Source organism: Ranitomeya variabilis, chromosome 1 (assembly GCF_051348905.1).
Source record: "Ranitomeya variabilis isolate aRanVar5 chromosome 1, aRanVar5.hap1, whole genome shotgun sequence".
NCBI lineage: Eukaryota > Metazoa > Chordata > Amphibia > Anura > Dendrobatidae > Ranitomeya > Ranitomeya variabilis.
In genome coordinates, this window is record NC_135232.1 from 794,929,117 (window position 1) to 794,953,131 (window position 24,015).

At 44.8% G+C, this 24,015-nt stretch overlaps 1 protein-coding gene across 1 annotated transcript in view; it reads right to left on the reverse strand.

The window, feature by feature from the left end:
• Positions 1-24,015, reverse strand: part of MYO1F (myosin IF) — a 302,201-nt gene that overhangs the window by 143,413 nt on the left and 134,773 nt on the right. Inside the window, exons 7-9 of the mRNA XM_077273492.1 lie at positions 3,747-3,878; positions 3,460-3,594; positions 3,229-3,361 (exon numbers count right to left, since the gene is read on the reverse strand). Of these exons, the coding sequence (XP_077129607.1) occupies positions 3,229-3,361; positions 3,460-3,594; positions 3,747-3,878 (400 nt within the window). The remainder of the gene's footprint in view (positions 1-3,228; positions 3,362-3,459; positions 3,595-3,746; positions 3,879-24,015) is intronic.

Here is a 24,015-nt window from a genome sequence, read left to right on the forward strand (position 1 = left end):
TCCCACAATCCCCCTGGGGCTCTGCTAACCACTCCCTGTCTCCTGTGACTGTGTTAACCCCTCTAGTTGCTGGATGCTTTTGAAGCACAGCATTTAGCACTACTTCTGCATGTCAGAGTTGGACATGGGCTAGAACGCTTTCTGCCTCTGTGCTAGCCGCCACTACATTTAACCAGTGGGCAGTTAGTGAGATGTAACGTCCCTGGCTGTGCTTACTGGTCCAAGTATTGGCTGTTATGTGGACCTTGCCACTGATGGCGTTGGGAAGTGCACTACTTGTTTTGTCCACAACATGTTTGTGCAGTGCATTGTTGGCATGGCACTACTTTTCCATTGTTGGAAAAGTAGTGGAGGCTGGGAACAACATACTGAGGGCCAGCCACTGCCATCAGTTTTTTTTAAACTATCTGTCTCCACCAGCCAAAATGTCAGCATTTCAAAGACCAGTAATTTGGAAATGCTGTCATTCAGTACCATAGCTCATGAGTGAGTAGGGGGGCATCTCCTCTTTCTCTTGAGAGTTTGGGGGATGGAAAGCTGAACACTTCCATAGGACAGTGTGGAGATGCTCAATGACACAGATGGTGGTGGTGGTGCTGTCATATCCTCTCTTTATGGGGAGCAGAAGGAAGTGGCCAAGACCACAGCAGGAGGAGACTCAGATCTGTCATGCTTTTTAAGGTGTGTATTCCACTGCAACTCATGCTTGGAAATCAGATGCCTCGTCATGCAGGTGGTGCTCATGTTCAAAAGTTTATGCCTCTCTTCAGGCTCTGACTGCATAGCATGCAAACCACCTGTAGCTTGTCATTTGCACATTCCCTGAAGAAATGCAATGCCAGGGAGCTCTTTTGAGCTGTCTTTGGTGTGCTTATTTCAGCAGTGTGGTGGGCAGTAGCTGCCAATGTACTGACTAGGGGCCACTCGCTACGATAGCCTCTTATTCATGTGAGGTCCTCATCGTCTTCCACCAACTCCTTACCCCTGCCCTCCTTGCCAGTCTGCACAGTGCAAAAATCTATGGCAGTTGAAAACTGTGTTCCATCATCATAATCAGAGATGTGCTGCACTGACCTTGTGCAATAGCCCTCAGACTTACTCATCTTCAAATTGAACAAGTAATTGAGCATCAGTGTACTCAATCTTTTCCACTTCTGGGGCAGGGCCTTGCAGATGGGCCATGGAAACCAAGCCAGCAGAGTCATCAAAAAGTAGAAGAGACAGCTGCATGACTTGGGGCTCAGACTGCTTATCTGATTTCCAAAGGGTTGAGGTGGAAGCCAGATGACCATGGTCTTCAAGTACAAATTCTGCATTTTCTACAGTGGACTGCGTGGAAGGTCATGCAAAGGAATTGGAACCACTATCTTCCATCCAATGTAACTCCGTATCGACATGTTCAGGCCTCCCCATTCATGTAGAGGTATTCGGCCTTACAAAAGAACGCATAATGACCTGTCGCCTGTGTGCATCATAGGAAGGTGTTGTATTTGGACACATAGCAGGCACAAAATGACCACATCTTCTCCCTGCAGCAGCTACACCACCAAAAGAAGTAACTACACATTACCACCACGGCCACGTCCCCTATTTGATGCTCTGCTCATTTTATTTTTGGAAGTGGTTTTTCGGCACACTACTCACAAAAAGATGGCGGCAGAGTAGGTTTATTTTTTTTCCACACTGCTCATATACACACAGCGGTGTGTACAGTAAAATTCTTTGCTTGGCCAACAAATGGCAAAGAAATGGCTGCAGTGTACAATAACTTTTTTGGTCCAAAAATGGTAAAGACACAACTGCAGTGTAGAATGATTTAGTAAAATATATATTTTTTGGCTACAAATGGCAAAGAGATGGCTGCAGAGTACAGAGAGGCTTTTTGGAACAGTAGTCCTACAGGTGCTGTTGCAGAGTACATACAGCGGGATTTTGGCACAGTACTCCCACAGATATGGGATTAGAGTACACACAGCCGCTTTTGGCACATTTCTCCCACAGATGGGGTTGCAAAGTACACACAGCGGCTTAAAGGCACAGTATTCCCACAGATATGGGTGCAGAGTACACACAGCGGCTAAAAGGCAAAGTACTCCCACAGATATGGGTGCAGAGTACATACACCAGCTTTTTGGCACAGTACTCTCACAGGCGGGGTTGAAGAGTACACACAGCAGTTTAAAGACACAATACTCCCACAGATATGGGTGCAGAGTACACACACAAGCTTTTTGGCACAGTATTTCCACAGGCGGGGTTGCAGAGTACACAGCAGTTTAAAGGCACAGTACTCCCACAGATATGGGTGCAGAGTACACAAAGTGTTTTTTTTGGCACTGTTCTCCAACAGGCAGGGGTGCAGAGTACACACAGGCTTTTGGCACAGTATTCTCACAGATATGGGTGCAGAGTACACACAGCAGCTTTTTGGCATAGTACACCCACAGGCAGGGGTGCAGAGTTTACACAGTAGCTGAAAGGCACAGTACTGTCACAGGCGGTGGGGTGTAGAGTACACACAGTGGCATTTTGTCACAGTACTCCCTCATTGGGAATTGTAGAGTATACACAGTATTCCCACAGGCGAGGGTGCAGAGTACACACAACGGCCTTTTGACACAGTTCTCCCACTGAGACACATGAAGAGTACTCACAGCAGCTTTTTTGCAGAGTGCGCAACCTAACACTGTCCCTTACTCAAGCTGCGTCCTGTCCCTACACTAATCAGAGCAGAATGGCGGTGGCACTTGTGATCCATCATTTACGTAGGCCAGCTCATGTGCTGCGCCAGCCAGTCACAGTCATGTGATGGCTCCTGAAGTACCCACATCCCAAAAAGCTTGCTTATTGGCATTCCTGCAGCCTTTCAACAAACTTTATTAGACATCAGAACCTGAACAGCAAACTGGACATCTTGTTAAAAGTTCATGTTTGGTACTGGACATTAAGTCTCCTGCATGGACCCTTAACTTACAGCTTGGGTTCATTCATCCCTAGTGGTGTGATTTTTTTTTGCAAATCAAATTGAAAATTGTTTGAATTCTCTGTGACCTCTGTATTTCATAATATTCAAATTAAATTCGATTTGCATCTATCATCTCTGCTCTTTAGAAATACTTGTGGTCCTATTTTAGCAAAACCCCTGATATTATGACATATTGTGATCACAGCCTTGTACATTCTACTCTCCAGTAATAGTTAAAAGTAAAGTAATGAGGAATTACTCACGGTCAGTACACTCTATTGTAGCATAATTCCCCTGCTCTTGAAAGCCGATATTCCCAAGATGCAAGATTCCTGCTGCTATTTGCAGGACCAGCTGCTGCTCTTCCCATGAAATACCAATGACCTGCATGGCATTCTATGAGAAACAAGCATGACACAATGACAATGAGAACTATCTTTTCAGATGGTAAGTATGATAAGTCCCTAGAGTAGAACACATTACTGAAAACTTACTGTCATCTCATAGAAATCATTCTTATCATTGGTTCCTTCAACCCTATAGGTTTCTGACTGATTCAGGTAGAAATAGTACTCAGGAGTCATGATGCCCAGATTTTGCTTTTGTTCCTCTGATGCCCCCTCTATTAGCTGTTGAAGACAATAATAAGGTCACAATCCATGAAAGATATTTTTTCCACACCAATTTAAAATCTTCAACCCTTTTTCTAACAATATAGATGTAAATGATTTACAAATATGGAACAGATTTCTCTTCAGTACTAGATTAATGAAATATTTACCTGATAAAAGACATGAAAGTTGCGCTCACTCTCATTCTGATTGACAACACGTGATTTCTCCAGGAGAAAGTTGGATATTTTCCCTCCATCAGGCTCTCCCCCACGGCTGAACTGTATCTCAAAATATTTACCCTGCCGAAATAGACAGAAGTATGCCACAAAGATATGTTACATCATATGCTACTATACCTTACTACATACTGTATGTCTATTATGCTATTTTCTATTGCGTACCCTCATCAACATGCGAATTGCAACAAAGAGGGAAAAGTTGTGAAATCATGGAAATCACAGGATCAATAGACATGTTATTGGTAAGTCAAAACCAAAAGAAAAGCTGAAGATGCTAAAGGATTTTTACAGGATGAATAGTGTGAAGTGGTCAAAAATGATGTTGAGAATGCCGAACTTTTAAATTCCTAGTTTGCATCTGTGTTCTCTAAGAAGGCAAATGTAACATCAACTGATCTTCACGGTGCCATCGAAGTAATAAAATAATCCACTCTATCCATTAACAGAGAGATGGTGAGGGAACACTTAGCTAATTTAAAATAATTTAAATCTCCTAGTCCAGATGAATTATACCCTAGGGTACTGAAAAAGTTAGAAGAGGAAATTGCAGAACCACTAGTCAGAATCTTTGAAAATTCCTGGAGAACAGGAGAAGTCCCAGAAGCAGGGCTGGCTCCAGGTTTTCATGGGCCCTGAGTGAAAGAGTCTCAGTGGGCCACTTTAACACATACCACAATTCATGATGCACAGATATGGCAAAGAAATATAGGTATAGTACAATGCCAAATATTTCACAGTATAGTCCGACATACAGTATTATGGGCACCACATAGTGCTTCATAAAAAATAAGGAGCCCCCATATATTGCTCCATGCAGTATTATGGGAACACAGAGCTCCATACAGAATAATGAGCCCCATATATTGCTCCATACAATATTATGGGCACCACAAAGAAGCTCTATGTGGTGCCCATAATACTGTATGGAACAATATATGGGGCTCCCAATTCTGTACAGAGCCCTTTGTGGTGCCCATAATACTGTATAGAGCAATATATGGGGTTCCTTATTCTTTATGAAGTACTATGTGATGCCCATTATACTGTATGGAGCAATATATGGGGCTCCTTATTCTTTCTATTCCTTATGAAGCACTATGTGGTGCCCATAATACCGTATGGAGCAATATATGGGGCTCATTCTGTATGGAGCTCTATGTGGTGCCCATAATACTGTATGAAGCAATATATGTTGCTCCTTGTACAGACCTGACACCCATAATGTGGTGGTGCACCATCTTGGGTGTCAGGTCCGAGCATTCCTACATGAACAGTTTCCTGGAAAGTGGATTGGTTGTCGTGGGCCAGTTGAATGGCCACCAAGGTCTCCCGATCTGACCCCCTTAGACTTATCTTTGGGGTCATCTGAAGGCAATTGTCTATGCTGTGAAGATACGAGATGTGCAGCATCTGAAACAACACATACTGGAAGCCTGTGCTAGCATTTCTTCTGCGGTGTTGCTATCAATGTGTCAAGAGTGGGAGAAGAGGGTTGCATTGACAATCCAACACAATGGGCAGCACCTTGAACACATTTTATAAGTGGTCATAAACTTGTAAATAACTCATGAAAGAATAAAATTACGTTAACAACAAGAACACCATTGTTTTTCTTGTAAAATTCTCAATACGTTTGATGTGTCACATGACCCTCTTCCCATTGAAAAAAATTAAGTTGGATCCAAAATAGCCGACTTCAAAATGGCTGCCATGGTCACCAACCATATTGAAAAATTTTACCCCTCCCATATACTAATGTGCCACAAACAGGAAGTTGATATCACCAACCATTTCCATTTAGGTGTATCCATATAAATGGCCAACCCTGTATATATAGCCATTTTTTACATTTTAAAAATTACAAAAAGGAAAATAGATCAATGCCAAAGTTTGGGCACCTTTGGAGATTTGTGTGCTCAGATATCTTTGACCATGATTTCAGACCTTAATTAGTCTGTTAGGGTTATGGCTTGTTCACTATCATTGTTAGAAAAGGCCAGGTGATACAAATTTCCCAGCTTTATAGAACCCAGCCTCATCTTACCTTGTGGCAAAAAAAGCAGCCAGGAATTCTTCTAAGCAGCTGCCTAGCACTGTGAAAATGAAAATAGCGGAGGCCCACAAAGCAGCAGAAAACTATAAGAAGATAGCAAAACATTTTCAAGTTGCCTTTTCCTCAGTTTGAACTGTAATTAAGAAATGGCAGTTAATATGAAAAGTGGAGGTCAAGATAAAGTCTGGAAGACCAAGCAAAATTGAGAAAACAGTGAGAGCGTGCTCGTACAATTGCTAGAATGAGAACCTCCACTTAACTGCAAAAGACCTTCAGAAAGATTTAACAGACTCTAGAGCTGTGGTACATTGATCTACTGTTCAGAGGTACCTGCACAAATATGGCCTTCATGGAAGAGTCATCAGAAGGAAGCCTCTCCTGCATCTTCACCATAAAATTCAACGTCAGGAGTATACAAAAGAACATCTAAACAAGCCTGATACATGAAGAATCGATCACATTAAAATAGAACTCTTTAGCCACAATGATCAAAGGTATGTGTGGAGAAAAAAGGGCACATCATTTCAGGAAAAGAACATCTCGCCAACCATTAAGCATGGGGGTGGATCAGGGGCGGACACAGACAGCTTAGGGCCCCTGTGCAAGAAATGTATCTGGGCCCCCCTCCTTTCATTGCGACCAAGTTACAGATATATTGTACATATTTTTTTACAGTCTCTCATATATATTGCCGCCCCTTATTACACAGTGCCCTCTCTTTATGTATAGCACTGTCCCTTATCATATAGTTCCCACTTGTTATGTACAGCACCGTCCCTTACATATCAGATTCTCATTATTTTTGTTATTTATACCTCCCTGTTCTTTATTACATATCATCCACTCTTGTTAGCTATAAACTGAAATGACGGCTGATGGAGCATGGGAAAGCTTCTTTTGTGATCGTTGCGGCTGATGGACTGGTCTTCTGGTTGGATGCTGCTCCCTCAGCTGTCATTTTACATTTTACAGGAGAGGACACCATGCAATAAAGAGAAGACGCTGTAAATAACAAAAATAATGAGAATACTCAATGTAAGGGATGGTGCTGTAGATGACAAGAGATGATATTGTGTAATAACCGACGGCGCTCCACATAACAGGATGCTATATAAAGGACAGCACCATACATAAATAGTAATAAGGTACCGGTACCGCAGACGCGATTTCAGGATCAAGACACCTCTGAAGCAGTCACAGGAAGCGAGCACTAATAACAGTACACAGGGTATGGGATATAGGATACTATATCAGACTAGGAATGGGGGACCTGGCAACATACAGTTGCATACACACCAACCACCTAACATACTGTAACTATAGGGATTGCTCAGGCACCTCCCTATTGGGGATGGTGCTTTTTATACAAGATGTCTCCAAGCTATTGGCTGGGAGACATGTTGCAAGTGAACACACATTTAACTAAATGCCTCCCAGCTGAGTATTTACCATGTGCATGTTTTAGAACAGGGGAGTGCGCGCACATGCTCCCTAGGCACGCCGTCGAGACACAGTGCAGCGTGCATAGTGGAGGGAGAAGGCAGGAGCAGAAGCATACTGTTGACAGTGCCATGGGCCGGTGAGTAAGCTGGCATCCCTGCAAGGAGGGAGGAGGAGACACCATGTTGGGCATAGCGCTACATGACCCTTTCTCTGATAATCTGTTTTGTTCTTCTGCAACACATGAAAAAAACCCGATTCTACTCACCTTTCTCCGCTCCCATGCCACACGGCGTCCTCTTCTGTAACCGGCGCAAGGGCCGCCAGCTGACTTCAGCATCCCAACCATCGCTCATGTCGTCACTGCCATATGCCCCCCAGTCTTGGACATACCGAGGTCAGATGCTGGATGCAAATTGGTCAGCGGCGTGTACTGCAGCGGAACTGGCGGATCGCCGGCGCTGCAATATATTTCAGCTGAATGTGCATCTGAGGATGCAGATCGAGCTGAAATATTCTATAATGCTGTATATAAGCCCCTGATCCGACCTGAAAGATAAGAAAAATAAGTTTTATTATACTCACCTACTCACCTGGAGGGCGGTCTGGTCCGATGAGTGTCACAGCTCCGGGTCCCATCTTCTTATGATTGCCTCCGTCCTGCTTGCATCATGGCTCCCTGGCATCGCGCTCCTGCGCAGGCGTACTTATCTGCGCATAGTACTGCAGTACGCAGATGCCAGGAAAGGTCAGAGGCCCAGCGCCTGTGCACTGCAGGAATTTACTCTGCCCTCAACAGGGCAGATAAGTATGCCTGCGCAGGAGTGCGATATGGGGGAGCTATGAAGCAAGCAGGAGGACGGCATCGCAAGAAGATGAGAGGCGCTGAACCCGGACCTGTGACACCCATCAGACTGGACCGTTCCACCGGGTGAGTATAATAAAACTTATTTTTCTTATCTTTCAGGTCGGATCGGGGGCTTACCTGCAGCATTATAGAATTCTGTTGATAAGCCCTGAAAGGCAGTGGCCGCATCTTATAGCAGCCTAAACTGCTGACAGGTTCACATTAAGTGATATTTACCTTTACACATTCTACCTACTGTGTCTCAGGTACTAATATAGATATGTACACATCATATATATATATATATATATATATATATATATATATACAGTATATATATATACATACATACACACACATACATATATATATATATATATATTGTACATACATGCACAGATAACCAAAGTACACATCGATACATGAAAACACATTCGGCCATGACTGTGTGTATTGTATGTGTGTGCATTATATGTAGCATATACAGTATATATATATATATATATATATATATATATATATATATATATATATATATATTTATACACACACAGATAACTACTGTACACTCAGGTTCTAATATATATATATATATATATATATATATATATATATTTATATTTATATATATATATGTGTACTGTGATTATCTTTGTGTGTCCCACAGATACATATGAGCACTAGGTACATATACTAGGTACATATACATACATATTTATATATAGACTTTTACAAACAGGTTACACAGAAGTATGGTAATACACATAGGTGATAGTAAGGCTGCTTTCACACTGGCGTCGGTACGGGGCCTTCGCTCTGCGTCGGCCCGACGTACCGACGCATACTATGAAATAAATGCCCGACGTGGGCAGCGGAAGCAGTCTTAGGACCCTTTCGCTGCCCCATTGCAAGGTCCGGGAAGGAGGGGGCGCAGTTTCGGCCGCGCATGCGCGGTCGAAAATGGCGGTCTCGATGCACAAAAAAAGTTACATCCTGGGGGTCGTCAGTCCTCCATCAGCACTTACTGGCCAGATCTCCAGCTGTCGCCAGTCCTTCTGCCTCTTCACTACCTCTGATAGCTGCAGAGTGTACTCCCGCAGTCAGTACATCTGACACTTATTCTTCCTCCTGAGAAGTTCTGTCAGGTGTCTGACCCATGTGAACATCGGCCATCACATCAACCTCCCCTCCCCCCTGTAGCCACTTACCACCCCTGTACTGAGGGGTCTTTACTGAGGAATGGCTGCACTGGCCACTCAGGCAGCATTCACACTGCAGCTCCTGCTTCTCAATGGGCCAGTGCAGCGGTTTTCCAATAAAGCCCCCTCAGTACAGGAGGTAGAGGAAGATACAGGGGGCAGGGGGATTGATGTGATAGCTATGTGAATATTGATCAGGCAGTTCAGTTGTCAGAACTGCTCAGGAGGCAGAAGAGGTGTCAGATGTACTGACTGCTGGAGGCTGTTCCCAGCAGCAGTCAGAGGCAGTGAGGAGGCAGGAGAGAGGGTTGGCTGAGATCAGCCATATTAAGGCCTTTTTCATACTTCCGTCTTTTGTCTCACGTCAAAATCCGTAGAGTCAAATTTTTCTGCAGGATCCTGTTTTTTCCCATAGACTTGTATTAGCGACGGATTGTGACGGATGGCCATCCGTTTCATCCGTCGTGCACTGGATCCGTTGGAAAATAGCGGTCTGTCGTAGGGAGAAAACGTTCAGAGGAACGTTTTTTCCGCATGTCGGAAAATCGCTCAGCGACGGATCCTGCGTTGTCCGTCGTGGGCTATAATGGAAGCCTATGGGCGCAGGATCCTTCGCTGACCGTCAAACACAGGAATCCAGCGACGTATCCCGTTTTTTCACTCTGAGCATTCTCTCTCTCTCCCGGAATACAAAATCCAATTTCTGCACTGCAAAGATTCGGACGACGCATCCGTCAAAATACTGCACACGTTTGCGTCTGTTTTAACACTATTTACTAAACGTCCGTTGGTACGAGTCCTCGACGCAGTACGATGGGACACTGCCGACGGAAGTGTGAAACAAGCCTTACCAGGCCTGTTCCTGCCTGCACCATGAAGATAAGCTGGGGGCATGTCCAAGGATTCCTGGGGGCGTGTACAGGGATCCCGGGCTCCTGCTCCTGCATCATATCATAGAGCCAGCGGCAGCATCAACTCAGAGGAGAGGAAAGGGCCCCTCTCTGACAGCAAAAGACTCAGGTACAGGCCCCCTTCCTCTTCTCTTACTGTAGATCAGAGGTGTCAAACTGCATTCCTCGAGGGCCGCCAACAGGTCATGTTTTCAGGATTTCTTTGTATTGCACAGGTGATAATTTAATCACCTGCACAGAATGATTGCAGCACCTTGTGGAATGCTAAGGAAATCCTGAAAACATGACCTGTTGGCGGCCCTCGAGGAATGCAGTTTGACACCTCTGCTGTAGATGTTGCCGCTAGCTCTATGAGAGAACAAGATATTTGAGCAGCTGATCGGGCCCCCTGTCCTCCTGGGCCCCTGTGCAGCTGAACTGGCTGCACATGAGGTATGTCCGCCCATGGGGTAGATCAATCATGCTTTGGGGTTGTGTTGCAGCCAATGGCACATGGAATCTTTCACAGGTAGAAGGAAGAATGGATTCAGTGAAATTTCAACAAATTATTGATGCAAACATAATACCATCTATAAAAAAGCTGAAGTTAAAAAGAGGATGGCTTCTACAAATGGATAATGATCTTAAACACACGTCAAATTCCACAATAGACTACCTCAAAAGGTGCAAGCTGAAGGTTTTACAATGTCTCTCACAGTTCCCTGATCTGAACATCATTGAAAATCCATCAAAAGAAGAATTGAAAGACTCTTGGCTGGCTATAAAAAGCATTTACAAGCTGTGATACTTGCAAAACAGGTGCTACAAGGTACTTACCATGCAGGGTGCTCAAACTTTTGCAGCATGGCATTTTCTTTTTAGTAATTTTTAAAATGTAAAAGATTAAAAAAATCTTTAGCTTTATCTCTTTTAGAGAGCATTTCATCTTCAAATGACTTAACTGTTCATAATAACAGCAATTTTGCCCAAACGTTTACATGTCACTGTATGCTTGAACAATGGGCAGCGACTAACAGAATGATATTTAACAAGATGTGACAAAGTCACTGGTAAGGTAATAGAGGGGAGATATGTGTCACTGCGCTTAATAGCGTCAGTGATGTGAAACCAGAGTATGTTCCTCCAGCACACTACGTGTTGTGAGAGTTAAGTTAAAGTTGCATAATAGGCTGGTTTCATGTGGACCTTCATAGAGTGGATGGGAGAAGGTCCACTTTATCTCCACTTGCAGAGCTGCCAGGACCCGTGTGATGCCATGATAATGTGGTCAGGCATATGATGGAAAGAGTGACATGGCCTGGGGTTTAAGTAAATGGGCTCTATTGGCAGTCTGGGTTCAGCAAGACTAGAGAGAGGAGTCTCCAGTGGCTCTGTGTCTTATCGAGCAGAGACTGAACCTGGATTGCTCCAGAGCGGGGTGCCATCCGCAATGTATGGACTGTGTTGCAGCGTTTTGTTTCTTTGTTGCTTTCCTGTTTTAGCCAGAAAGGCTGAGTTTATTTTCCCCACGTGTTGGTTTATGCTGCCTTATAATAAACCAACGAGGATTTAAAGAGACAGAGTTCCCATTTTTCTACCTCCATATACCGCCACGTGAGTTGAACTACCACAAGGGAAAAATGCAAGATTCTAGATCTGGGCAAGGAAATGAAAATTACATCTACAGAACAGAAGGAATAGAACTAAGCCACCTGAGGAAGAGGGCGGCTTGCCATTGAAACGCGTTGTGGATTTTATTCCCTTAATAAAGGTTTGCACGTTTTTAAATTGTTGCCTCATCCATCTCTGTCCCAAGCACTCCATTAAGACCAGGTTATTTTTCTTGTCTACATCCCCGATCCCTCCTCAAGGGTGTGCAGATGGAGCTGCAGTGGATGGGATGCTTCTACATCTTCCCCTTCAGGACCTCCGGTCACGTGATCCACAGGACAGCGATTACGTGGGGCTTGGCGCACAGTGCGGCTGTGCTCAGTTTCTTTGCTCACCAGCCCCAGGAGGCATCGCAGTCTGCCCGGAGCCTACAACCTGAGACAGTGTGGAGCACAGCGGCGCTTGGCTCCCACCGCTCACTAGCCTAAGGAGACGCCTCAACTCATCCGGTGCTCACGGCCTGCCACACAACGGATAGAGGTAACCACAAATTCTACTCTCACCATTTACCAGGGTTATGCAGGGTTTGCATAACCCCCAAATGTTAGTAGCCCTTTGGCTATAAGTTTGCCTTAATACCCACTTCATATAATTGGTACCGCTCATGCGTGCTCCCTCACTCGTATTTTGCATCTACAGAACCGAAGGAATAGAACTAAGCAGCAGCACATGTGAAAAACACTTGGGTATACGAATAGATCACAGATTGCACATGAGTCAACAGTGTGATGCAGCAGCAAAAAAGGCAAACACAGTTCTGGAATGTATTAAGAGAAGCATAAAGTCTAGATCACGTGAAGTAATTATCCCCCTCTACTCCTTCTTAGTCAGACTTTATCTGGAATACTTTGTCCAGTTTTGGGGACCACATTTAAAAAAGACAGAGCAAAAAAACTGGAGCAAGTTCAGAGGAGAGCTGCCAGGATGGTGAGTGAACTGCAAAGTATGTCCTATGAGGAACAGTAAAAGGATCTGGGATTGTTTAGCTTACAAAAAAGAAAGGTTAGGAGATTTAATAGCTGTCTACAAATATCTGGAGGGATGTCACAGTGTAGAGGTATCATCCTTATTCTCATTTGCACATGCAAACATGAGAAGCATTGGAACGAAACTGAAAGGGAAAAGATAAAGATTAGATGTTAGAAAAAACTTTTTGACAGTGAGGGTGATCAATGAGTGGAACAGGCTGCCACGAGAGGTGATGAGTTCTCCTTCAATGGATGTCTTCAAACAGCATCTGTACAGACATCTGTCTGAGAAGGTTTTGGAAATCCTGCATAGAGCAGGCGGAAAAGCACGATGGCTGTTGTGAATTCGGTTTGTGGGCTCCCCCGGTGGTCTGTTATGGTAGTGTCTCTTATGTGCCTTCCTCCATCTCTGATTACCTGTCGCCACCCTCTAGGGGAGTTTCCTATTTAAGGCTGCTTGGCTGTTAGTCACATGCCGGCCAACAATGTGCTAGTAGCATTCTGTTGCATTCACCTGCCTCAAGTCCCAGTTCAGCTAAGTTGAATTTTGTTTCTTGTTTTGCTATTTTTGTCCAGCTATCTGCAATGTGACTCTTCAGTGCTGGAAGCTCTTGTGGACAGAAAATTACTACTCCAGTGGCATGAGTTGTCACTGGAGTTTAAAGTAATTTCTGGATGGTGTTTTTGAATAGTGATTTTTAGGTCGACCGTGAAGTAACTCTTTCCTGTCCTTCTGCTATCTAGTAAGCGGACCTCACTGTGCTAAATCTGCTGTTCATCCTACGTATGTCATTTCCTCTGAACTCACCGTCAATATCTGTGGGGGCCTACTATCATCTTTTGGGGTTCCTCACTGGAGGTAAGGTAGGCCTGTATATTCCTCTTATAGGGGTAGTTAGATCTCCGGCTGGCGCGTGGTGTCTAGGGCATCGTAGGTACATCCCCCGGCTACTGTAAGTGTTGGGTCAGGTTCAGGTCACGGTCGACCTTAGTTTCCATCACCCGAGAGCTAGTCCGTTTTGTATTTTTTTCCCATGGTCATTGGGGTAACCATAACAGTTTGGCCGGCCCATAAAAAATCTATGTGTTAAAATATGCACTAAAGTAGGAAGGAGAAGAAAAGGTTTTTTTTTTCTGTGTTTGAAAGTGCACCTTAGTTTGATCATTTGTATTCCTTGCTTAAACTGCAGTCTTCAGCCTTTTTTTTTTCTCCTCTCCTCTTAACCTCTGAATGCTTGGGTTACACCCATTTGAAACATGGATCCACAGAGTTTAGTTGCAGGTTTGAATAACCTTGCGACAAAAGTACAGAACCTACAAGATTTTGTTATACGTGCTCCAATGTCTGAACCTAAGATTCCTCTGCCTGAATACTTTACCGGAGACAGATCCCGGTTTTTGAGTTTCAGAGAAAATTGCAAATTGTTTTTGTCTCTGAGATCTCACTCTGCTGGTGATCAGACTCAACAAGTTAAAATTGTTATCTCTCTACTGCGCGGCGACCCACAAAGTTGGGCATTTGCATTATCGCCAGGAGATCCTGCGTTGTTAAATGTAGATGCGTTTTTTCAGGCTTTGGGGTTGCTTTATGAAGAACCTAATTTGGAGATTTTGGCTGAGAAAGCCTTGATAGCTCTTTCCCAAGGGCAAGATGAAGCTGAGATATACTGCCAGAAATTCCGTAAATGGTCGGTGCTTACTAAATGGAATGAGTGCGCTTTAGCAGCTAATTTCAGAGAAGGTCTCTCTGATGCCGTGAAGGATGTCATGGTGGGGTTCCCTGTGCCTACAGGTCTGAATGATGCCATGAAATTGGCTATCCAGATTGATCGGCGTTTGCGGGAGCGCAAATCTGTGCACCATATGGCGGGGTCTTCTGAGGAAAAATCTGTGCACCATATGGCGGTATCTTCTGAGCAAAAACCTGTGCACCATATGGCGGTGACCTCTGAAAAGGCATTAGAGCATATGCAATGCGATCGTGTTTTGTCTAGAGGCGAACGTCAAAATTACAGGCGCAAAAATGGATTGTGCTTCTACTGTGGAGATCCAGCTCATGTTATATCAGTATGCTCTAAACGTATAAATAAGGTTGATAAAAAGGTTGATAAATCTTTTTCTACAGGTACCTTGCAGTCAAAATTTCTTTTGTCCGTGACATTGATTTGTACCTTATCATCTGTGACTGTGAATGCTTATGTGGATTCTGGCGCCGCTCTGAGTCTCATGGATTGGTCCTTTGCCAAGCGTTGTGGGTTTGATTTGGAGCCGTTGGAAGTTTCTATTCCCCTGAAGGGTATTGATTCTACACCTTTGGCTAGCAATAAACCACAATATTGGACACAAGTGACTATGCGTCTTACCCCAGACCATCAGGAGATTATTCGTTTCCTTGTATTATATAACCTACATGATGTCTTAGTGCTTGGATTGCCATGGTTACAGATTCATAATCCCGTCTTGGACTGGAAATCTATGTCTGTGTTGAGCTGGGGATGTCGGGGCATTCATGGGGATGCACCTTTGGTTCCTATTTCTTCATCTACTCCCTCTGAGATCCCAGCATTTCTGTCAGATTTTTATGATGTCTTTCAAGAGCCTAAAGTTGATTCTCTCCCTCCTCACAGAGAGTGTGACTGCGCTATTGAATTGATCCCCGGTAGTAAGTTTCCTAAGGGTCGCTTGTTTAATTTGTCTGTACCTGAACATACTGCTATGCGGGAGTATATCAGAGAATCCTTGGAAAAGGGTCATATTCGCCCCTCGTTGTCTCCACTAGGGGCAGGATTTTTCTTTGTAGGTAAAAAGGATGGTTCATTGAGACCTTGTATCGACTATCGACTTTTGAATAAGATTACAGTTAAATACCAGTACCCGTTACCTTTACTGACTGATCTGTTTGCTCGCATAAAAGGGGCTAAGTGGTTCACTAAGATCGATCTACGTGGTGCGTATAATTTGGTGCGGATTAAGCAGGGGGATGAGTGGAAGACCGCATTTAATACGCCTGAAGGCCATTTTGAGTATTTGGTAATGCCTTTCGGTCTCGCAAATGCCCCTTCCGTTTTTCAGTCCTTTATGCACGATATTTTCCGTGAATATCTGGATAAGTTTATGATTGTGTATTTGGATGATATTCTTGTTTTTTCGGAGGACTGGGAATCTCACGTTCAACAGGTCAGGAGAGTTTTTCAGGTCTTGCGAGCTAATTCTCTTTTTGTAAAGGGCTCAAAGTGTAGTTTTGGAGTTCAGAGAATTTCCTTTTTGGGATATATTTTTTCCCCTTCATCTATGGAGATGGACCCTGTCAAGGTCCAGGCTATTTGTGATTGGATGCAACCTACTTCTTTGAAGAGTCTGCAAAAGTTTTTGGGTTTTGCTAATTTCTATCGCCGATTTATAGCGGGTTTTTCTGCCATTGCTAAACCTTTGACTGATTTGACCAAAAAGGGTGCTGATGTTGCTAATTGGTCCTCTGCGGCTGTGGAGGCCTTTCAAGAGCTTAAGCGCCGCTTTTCTTCCGCTCCTGTGTTGCGCCAACCTGATGTGTTACTTCCGTTCCAGGTTGAGGTGGATGCTTCGGAGATCGGAGCAGGTGCAGTTTTGTCGCAGAAAGATCCTGACTGCTCAGTAATGAGACCATGTGCGTTTTTCTCCCGAAAGTTTTCGCCCGCTGAGCGAAATTATGATGTGGGAAATCGGGAACTTCTGGCCATGAAGTGGGCGTTTGAGGAGTGGCGTCATTGGCTTGAGGGTGCTAGACACCAGGTGGTGGTCCTCACTGACCACAAGAATCTAATTTATCTTGAGTCGGCCAGGCGTCTGAATCCTAGACAGGCGCGCTGGTCGTTGTTTTTCTCCCGATTTAACTTTGTGGTGTCATATCTGCCTGGGTCCAAGAATGTGAAGGCGGATGCCCTCTCTAGGAGTTTTGAGCCTGACTCGCCTGGTGATTCCGAACCTACCGGCATCCTGAAGGATGGGGTGATATTGTCAGCTGTCTCCCCAGACCTGCGGCGTTCTTTGCAGGAGTTTCAGGTGGATAGGCCTGATCGCTGTCCGCCTGGTAGACTGTTTGTCCCTGATGATTGGACCAGTAGAGTTATCTCGGAGGTTCATTCTTCCGCGTTGACAGGTCATCCTGGAATTTTTGGCACCAGGGATTTGGTGTCTAGGTCCTTCTGGTGGCCTTCTTTGTCTCGAGATGTGCGCATGTTTGTGCAGTCTTGTGATGTTTGTGCTCGGGCCAAGCCCTGCTGTTCTAGGGCCAGTGGGTTGTTGTTGCCCTTGCCTATTCCTAAGAGGCCTTGGACGCACATCTCTATGGACTTTATTTCTGACCTTCCGGTTTCTCGTAGGATGTCTGTCATCTGGGTGATTTGTGACCGTTTTTCCAAGATGGTTCATTTGGTACCTTTACCCAAATTGCCCTCCTCCTCTGAGTTGGTTCCTCTATTTTTTCAGAATGTGGTGCGTTTGCATGGTATTCCTGAGAATATAGTGTCTGACAGGGGTACTCAGTTTGTGTCTAGATTTTGGCGGACGTTCTGTGCCAGGATGGGTATCGATTTGTCTTTTTCGTCTGCATTCCATCCTCAGACTAATGGCCAGACTGAGCGTACTAATCAGACCTTGGAGACTTACTTGAGGTGTTTTGTGTCCGCTGATCAGGATGATTGGCTTGACTTTTTGCCATTGGCAGAGTTTGCCCTTAACAATCGGGCTAGTTCTGCCACTTTGGTTTCTCCATTTTTTTGTAATTCAGGGTTTCACCCTCGGTTTTCGTCCGGTCAATTGGAGTCTTCGGATTGTCCTGGAGTGGATGCTGTGGTTGATAGGATGCATCGGATTTGGGGACAGGTTGTGGACAATCTGAAGTTGTCCCAGGAGAAGACTCAACAGTTCACTAATCGTCATCGGCGTATTGGTCCTCGTCTTTGTGTTGGGGACCTGGTGTGGCTGTCTTCTCGATTTGTTCCTATGAAGGTCTCGTCTCCTAAGTTTAAGCCTCGGTTTATCGGCCCTTATAGGATTCTGGAGGTTCTTAATCCTGTGTCCTTTCGTTTGGACCTCCCAGCATCTTTTAATATCCATAATGTTTTCCATCGGTCATTATTGCGGAGGTATGAGGTACCGGTTGTTCCTTCTGCTGATCCACCTGCTCCTGTGTTGGTTGAGGGTGAATTGGAGTATGTGGTGGAAAAGATCTTGGACTCCCGTGTTTCCAGACGGAAACTTCAGTATCTGGTTAAGTGGAAAGGTTATGGCCAGGAGGATAATTCTTGGGTGACAGCATCCGATGTTCATGCTCCCGATTTGGTTCGTGCATTTCATAGTGCTCATCCAGGTCGCCCTGGTGGTTCTGGTGAGGGTTCGGTGCCCCCTCCTTAAGGGGGGGGTACTGTTGTGAATTCGGTTTGTGGGCTCCCCCGGTGGTCTGTTATGGTAGTGTCTCTTATGTGCCTTCCTCCATCTCTGATTACCTGTCGCCACCCTCTAGGGGAGTTTCCTATTTAAGGCTGCTTGGCTGTTAGTCACATGCCGGCCAACAATGTGCTAGTAGCATTCTGTTGCATTCACCTGCCTCAAGTCCCAGTTCAGCTAAGTTGAATTTTGTTTCTTGTTTTGCTATTTTTGTCCAGCTATCTGCAATGTGACTCTTCAGTGCTGGAAGCTCTTGTGGACAGAAAATTACTACTCCAGTGGCATGAGTTGTCACTGGAGTTTAAAGTAATTTCTGGATGGTGTTTTTGAATAGTGATTTTTAGGTCGACCGTGAAGTAACTCTTTCCTGTCCTTCTGCTATCTAGTAAGCGGACCTCACTGTGCTAAATCTGCTGTTCATCCTACGTATGTCATTTCCTCTGAACTCACCGTCAATATCTGTGGGGGCCTACTATCATCTTTTGGGGTTCCTCACTGGAGGTAAGGTAGGCCTGTATATTCCTCTTATAGGGGTAGTTAGATCTCCGGCTGGCGCGTGGTGTCTAGGGCATCGTAGGTACATCCCCCGGCTACTGTAAGTGTTGGGTCAGGTTCAGGTCACGGTCGACCTTAGTTTCCATCACCCGAGAGCTAGTCCGTTTTGTATTTTTTTCCCATGGTCATTGGGGTAACCATAACAGATGGCCCTGCAGGTCCATTCCAACTCTGTGAGCTGTGTGGAGAGAGGTTGTCTTGGAGTTGTCTCTGAAGTTATCTGTCTGAAAGTTTGTTTGAGTGTCTTCCTTTATGATATCTTCTATTTGGTTGCCCTAACCTTTTCCTTCCCCTTTCTGTAGTCTGGGGAAGCGTTGAGTGATTGCTGTTTCTTTTATTCTTGTCTGTTTCCCTTTGTGCCCTTATGTTAGAGCAGGAGTAGTGTTCCTGCTGCCATGAGCACTAGTCAGGGTTGTTCTCAAGGTAAGACAGGGATAGAAGGAATGTGATTGCCGCACAAGTGAAAGAACCCATCTAGGGACACTAGGGAGCTTAGGCTTGCGCAAGTCTAGTGCTCCCCTTCCATTCTGTCTCATCATGCGCCATTTCGCTTCTGGCAGAAGCATCAGTAAGGATTATAAGTTGTTGATCCCTGGGGTCTCAATGCTGTGAAGTACAATGGTACAATGTGTAGAGATGGACAAGAGAGACTGAGTAACTGTAAGCGAGCACTGCCATCTGCTGGACCAAACTGAAAGTGAAAGTAAAAAAGAAAGACTTGTGTTAGCAGGAACCAAGAAGGAAGTACATGGCCTCCAAGAGAAGAGATTTAAAAGGACAACACTAGGTCAGGTGACATCTGTGTTGCAGTGACTAGAGATAAAAGGCTTGGCTCGCCGCCACCATAGCCACAGCCACCATTGCAGTCATATTCCAGAGAAGGCCTGAGTTGTGAGGAAGATCCGTCCCTCGCTTCAATGGAATGCCATGGCCAAAGCAAAGCCAGGCCCGAGGGATGGTGCAGCTGACTTACCGGGACGTGCTTGGAGAGCGAGTCAGACAGGGTGTTGTGAGCCAGTGAGAGGGATTCAGACTACTCCAGTCGAGGCCTGGGATCCAGACAATGCTGGTCAAGTACCGAAGACCAGAGCAACACAGGTCAAGACCCAGAACCCAAACGACGCCAGTGAATAGTTGAGGAACAGCCTGCCTACTTTACCACTACGAGGTGAAGCCCATTGGCGGCCAAGTACTGAAGATACCCAGAGAATGCGATACCAGAGACTCTCACTAAGGCTGGTGATGGGAGGACGTGAGTGAGCAGGGCCATTATTACCAGCTAAGCCTCAAGGTACCGGGTGTGGGCAAGGGAGAGACTGCAGATGAGATGAGATCTGGCTGACATTAAAGTGGCCCAGAAAGTGTTATTAGACTTTGTTATAGCTCGTAAAGCAGCAAGGGTGCCCTAGAGACTGTTACCACCAAATATAGCATTTGTCCCCTTTCCAGTTAGACCAAGATTGGACTGTAGACCCCGGACTGATCGCGAGGACATATCTCTTGCAATGTACTAATCAATAAATCTGTATACATATAATTGCCTGTAAATGATATTGTGAATATTGTTCTTGTGCAATGATTGTGTGATAATGATCTTTCCCGCGTTTAACCCTGTTAAGTGAATAGAAAGTTGATCCTGCTGGTTGTCTCAGCTGTTGCATTAGGATCTCCCTGCATTACACTTGCATGGCCACCTCTTCATTTCAACTTCGACTTTCGGAGGAGCACAGGTGGGGATCTTAGTTGTCAGCAATTTATTATCTATCCTGTGAATAGGTGATAACTTGTTGATATGGGATGTCCTTTAACCCCTTCGCCTCCCAAGCCTGTTTTCACCTTTATGACCAGGCCACATTTTACAATTCTGACCAGTGTCAATTTATGTGGTAATAACTCTGGAATGCTTCAACAGATGCCATTGATTCTGAGAAAGTTTTTTGTGTGACATATTGTACTTTATGATAGTTGTAAAATTTGTTAGATACGACTTGCATTTATTTGTGAAAAATACAAATTTTGACAACATTTTGAAAATTTTGCAATTTTCAAATTTTTAATTTTTATGACCTCAAATCAGAGACTTATGTCACAGAAAATAGTTAATAAATAACATTTACCATATGTCTACTTTACATCAGCAGAATGTTTGAAACATCATTTTTTTAGGAAGCTAGAAGGGATAAAAGTTGACCAGCGATTTCTATTTTTTCCAACAAAATTTACAAAATCATTTTTTTAGAGACCACATCACATTTGAAGTGACTTTGGGAAGCCTACATGGCAGAAAGTACCCAAAAGTGACACCATTCCAAAATCAGCACTTCTCAAAGTCCTCAAAACCAAATTCAAGAAGTTTAGTAGCCCTTCAGGTGCTTCACATGAATTAATGCTATGTAGAATGAAAAAAATGAAGATTTTTTTTTCACAATAATGTTACATTAGCCCCTCAATTTTTTTTATTTTTACAAGGGTAACAGGAGAAAATGTTGTTGTGCAATTTCTCCTAAGTATGCCAATACCCCATATGTAGTGAAAAACTACTGTTTGGGCACATGGTAGGGCTCGAAAGGGACAAAGCGCCATTTGACTTTTTGAATGCAAAATTGGCTGGAATCGTTAACAGACGCCATATCATGTTTGGTGTGCCCTTGATGTTCCTAAGGCCGGGATCACACTTACCTGTTATGATCTGGTGGCCTAGGAGCAGCATGGACGAGCTTTGGAGTAGGTGGCCTCTATACTGACCGCAGACCCTGAACTTAACACCGCAACTATAAGTAGCCGTGGGATGTTCCTGTCACTCCCTCGACACCTCGTCACAGCCGGAGGACTAATTACCCCTAAAGAAAGAAACAGGAAAACTATCTTGCCTCAGAGAAAATCCCCAAAGGAAAGACAGCCCCCCACAAATATTGACTGTGAGAGGAGAGGGAAATTACAAACGCAGACTGAAAACAGAATTTAGCAAAGGAGGCCACGCTACCTAGAAAGAAAAGACAGGACAGAGTACTGTGCAGTCAGTATTAAATTACTACAAAAATCCACCACAGAGAATACAAAAATCTCCACACCTAACTAAAGGCATGGAGGGTAACTCTGCGACTCCAGAGCTTCCAACTTGGCTGAATAAATCCTTACACAGACAAAGCTGGACAAGAAAAAACATAGCAATTCACTGAACTATAAAGTCCACCGCATGGGGACTGCAAAAACAAGCCAGGACTTATCTTTGATGATTTGGACAATCCAGCAGGAGAAACCAAGCAGAGATGTGAATCCTCCAGAAAAACAATGGACAACTGGCACTCACTAAAGGGTGAAGCCAGACTAAATAGCCCTGTCCAAAGTGGAAGCACCTGATGACTGCTGTGAAGGACAAACAGCAGCACTACCACTTATAACCACCGGAGGGAGCCCAAGAGCAGAACCCACAACAGAATTCACAACAGTACCCCCCCCTTGAGGAGGGGTCACCGAACCCTCACCAGAGCCCCAAGGCCGATCCGGACGAGCCAAATGGAAGGCACGAACCAAATCATCAGCATGAACATCGGAGGCAACAACCCAAGAATTATCCTCCTGGCCATAACCCTTCCACTTGACAAGATACTGAAGCCTCTGTCTTGAAAAACGAGAATCCAAGATCTTCTCCATAACATACTCCAACTCCCCATCAATCAACACTGGGGCAGGAGGATCAACAGAGGGAACCACGGGCACCACATATTTCCGCAACAAAGATCTATGAAAAACATTATGGATGGAAAAAGAGGCTGGAAGGGCCAAACGAAAAGACACTGGATTGATAATCTCAGAAATTATTAGGACCAATAAACCGAGGCTTGAACTTCGGGGAAGAAACCTTCATAGGAACATGACGAGAAGACAACCAGACCAAATCCCCAACCCGAAGCCGGGAACCCACAAGCCGACGACGGTTGGCAAAACGCTGAGCCTCCTCACCAAATTGTCCACAACATGAGCCCAAATCTGCTGCAACCTGTCAACCACAGAGTCCACCCCAGGACAATCAGAAGACTCAACCTGCCCTGAAGAAAAACGAGGATGAAACCCAGAATTACAAAAGAATGGTGAAACCAAGGTAGCAGAACTAGCCCGATTATTAAGGGCAAACTCGGCCAATGGCAAGAAAGCCACCCAATCATCCTGATCGGCAGACACAAAGCATCTCAAATAATTTTCCAAAGTCTGGTTAGTTCGCTCGGTTTGGCCGTTTGTCTGAGGATGAAATGCGGAAGAAAAAGACAAATCAATGCCCAGCTTAGCACAAAAGGATCGCCAAAACCTAGAAACAAACTGGGAACCTCTATCGGACACAATATTCTCCAGAATGCCATGCAAACGAACCACATGCTGAAAAAACAACGGAACCAACTCAGAAGAGGAAGGCAATTTAGGCAAAGGTACCAAATGAACCATCTTAGAAAACCGGTCACAGACCACCCAGATAACAGACATCCTCTGGGAAACAGGAAGATCCGAAATAAAATCCATAGAAATATGCGTCCAAGGCCTCTCAGGGACCGGCAAAGGCAAAAGCAACCCACTGGCGCGGGAGCAGCAAGGTTTGGCCCGCGCACAAGTCCCACAGGACTGCACAAAAGAACGCACATCCCGTGACAAAGAAGGCCACCAAAAGGACCTACTAACCAAATCGCTGGTACCAAAAATTCCAGGATGGCCAGCCAACACAGAACAGTGAACCTCAGAAATCACTTTACTAGTCCATCTGTCAGGAACAAACAGTTTCCCCGCTGGACAGCGATCAGGTTTATCAGCCTGAAACTCCTGAAGAACCCGTCGCAAATCAGGGGAGATGGCAGAAAGAATCACCCCCTCCTTCAGAATACCAACCGGCTCAAGAATCCCAGGGGAATTAGGCAAAAAACTCCTAGAGAGGGCATCAGCCTTAACATTCTTAGAACCCGGAAGATACGAGACAACAAAATCAAAACGGGAGAAAAACAGGGACCATCGGGCCTGTCTAGGATTCAGCCGTTTGGCAGACTCGAGGTAAATCAGATTCTTATGATCGGTCAAGACCACAATACGGTGCTTGGCCCCCTCAAGCCAATGTCGCCACTCCTCAAATGCCCACTTCATAGCCAACAACTCACGATTGCTGACAT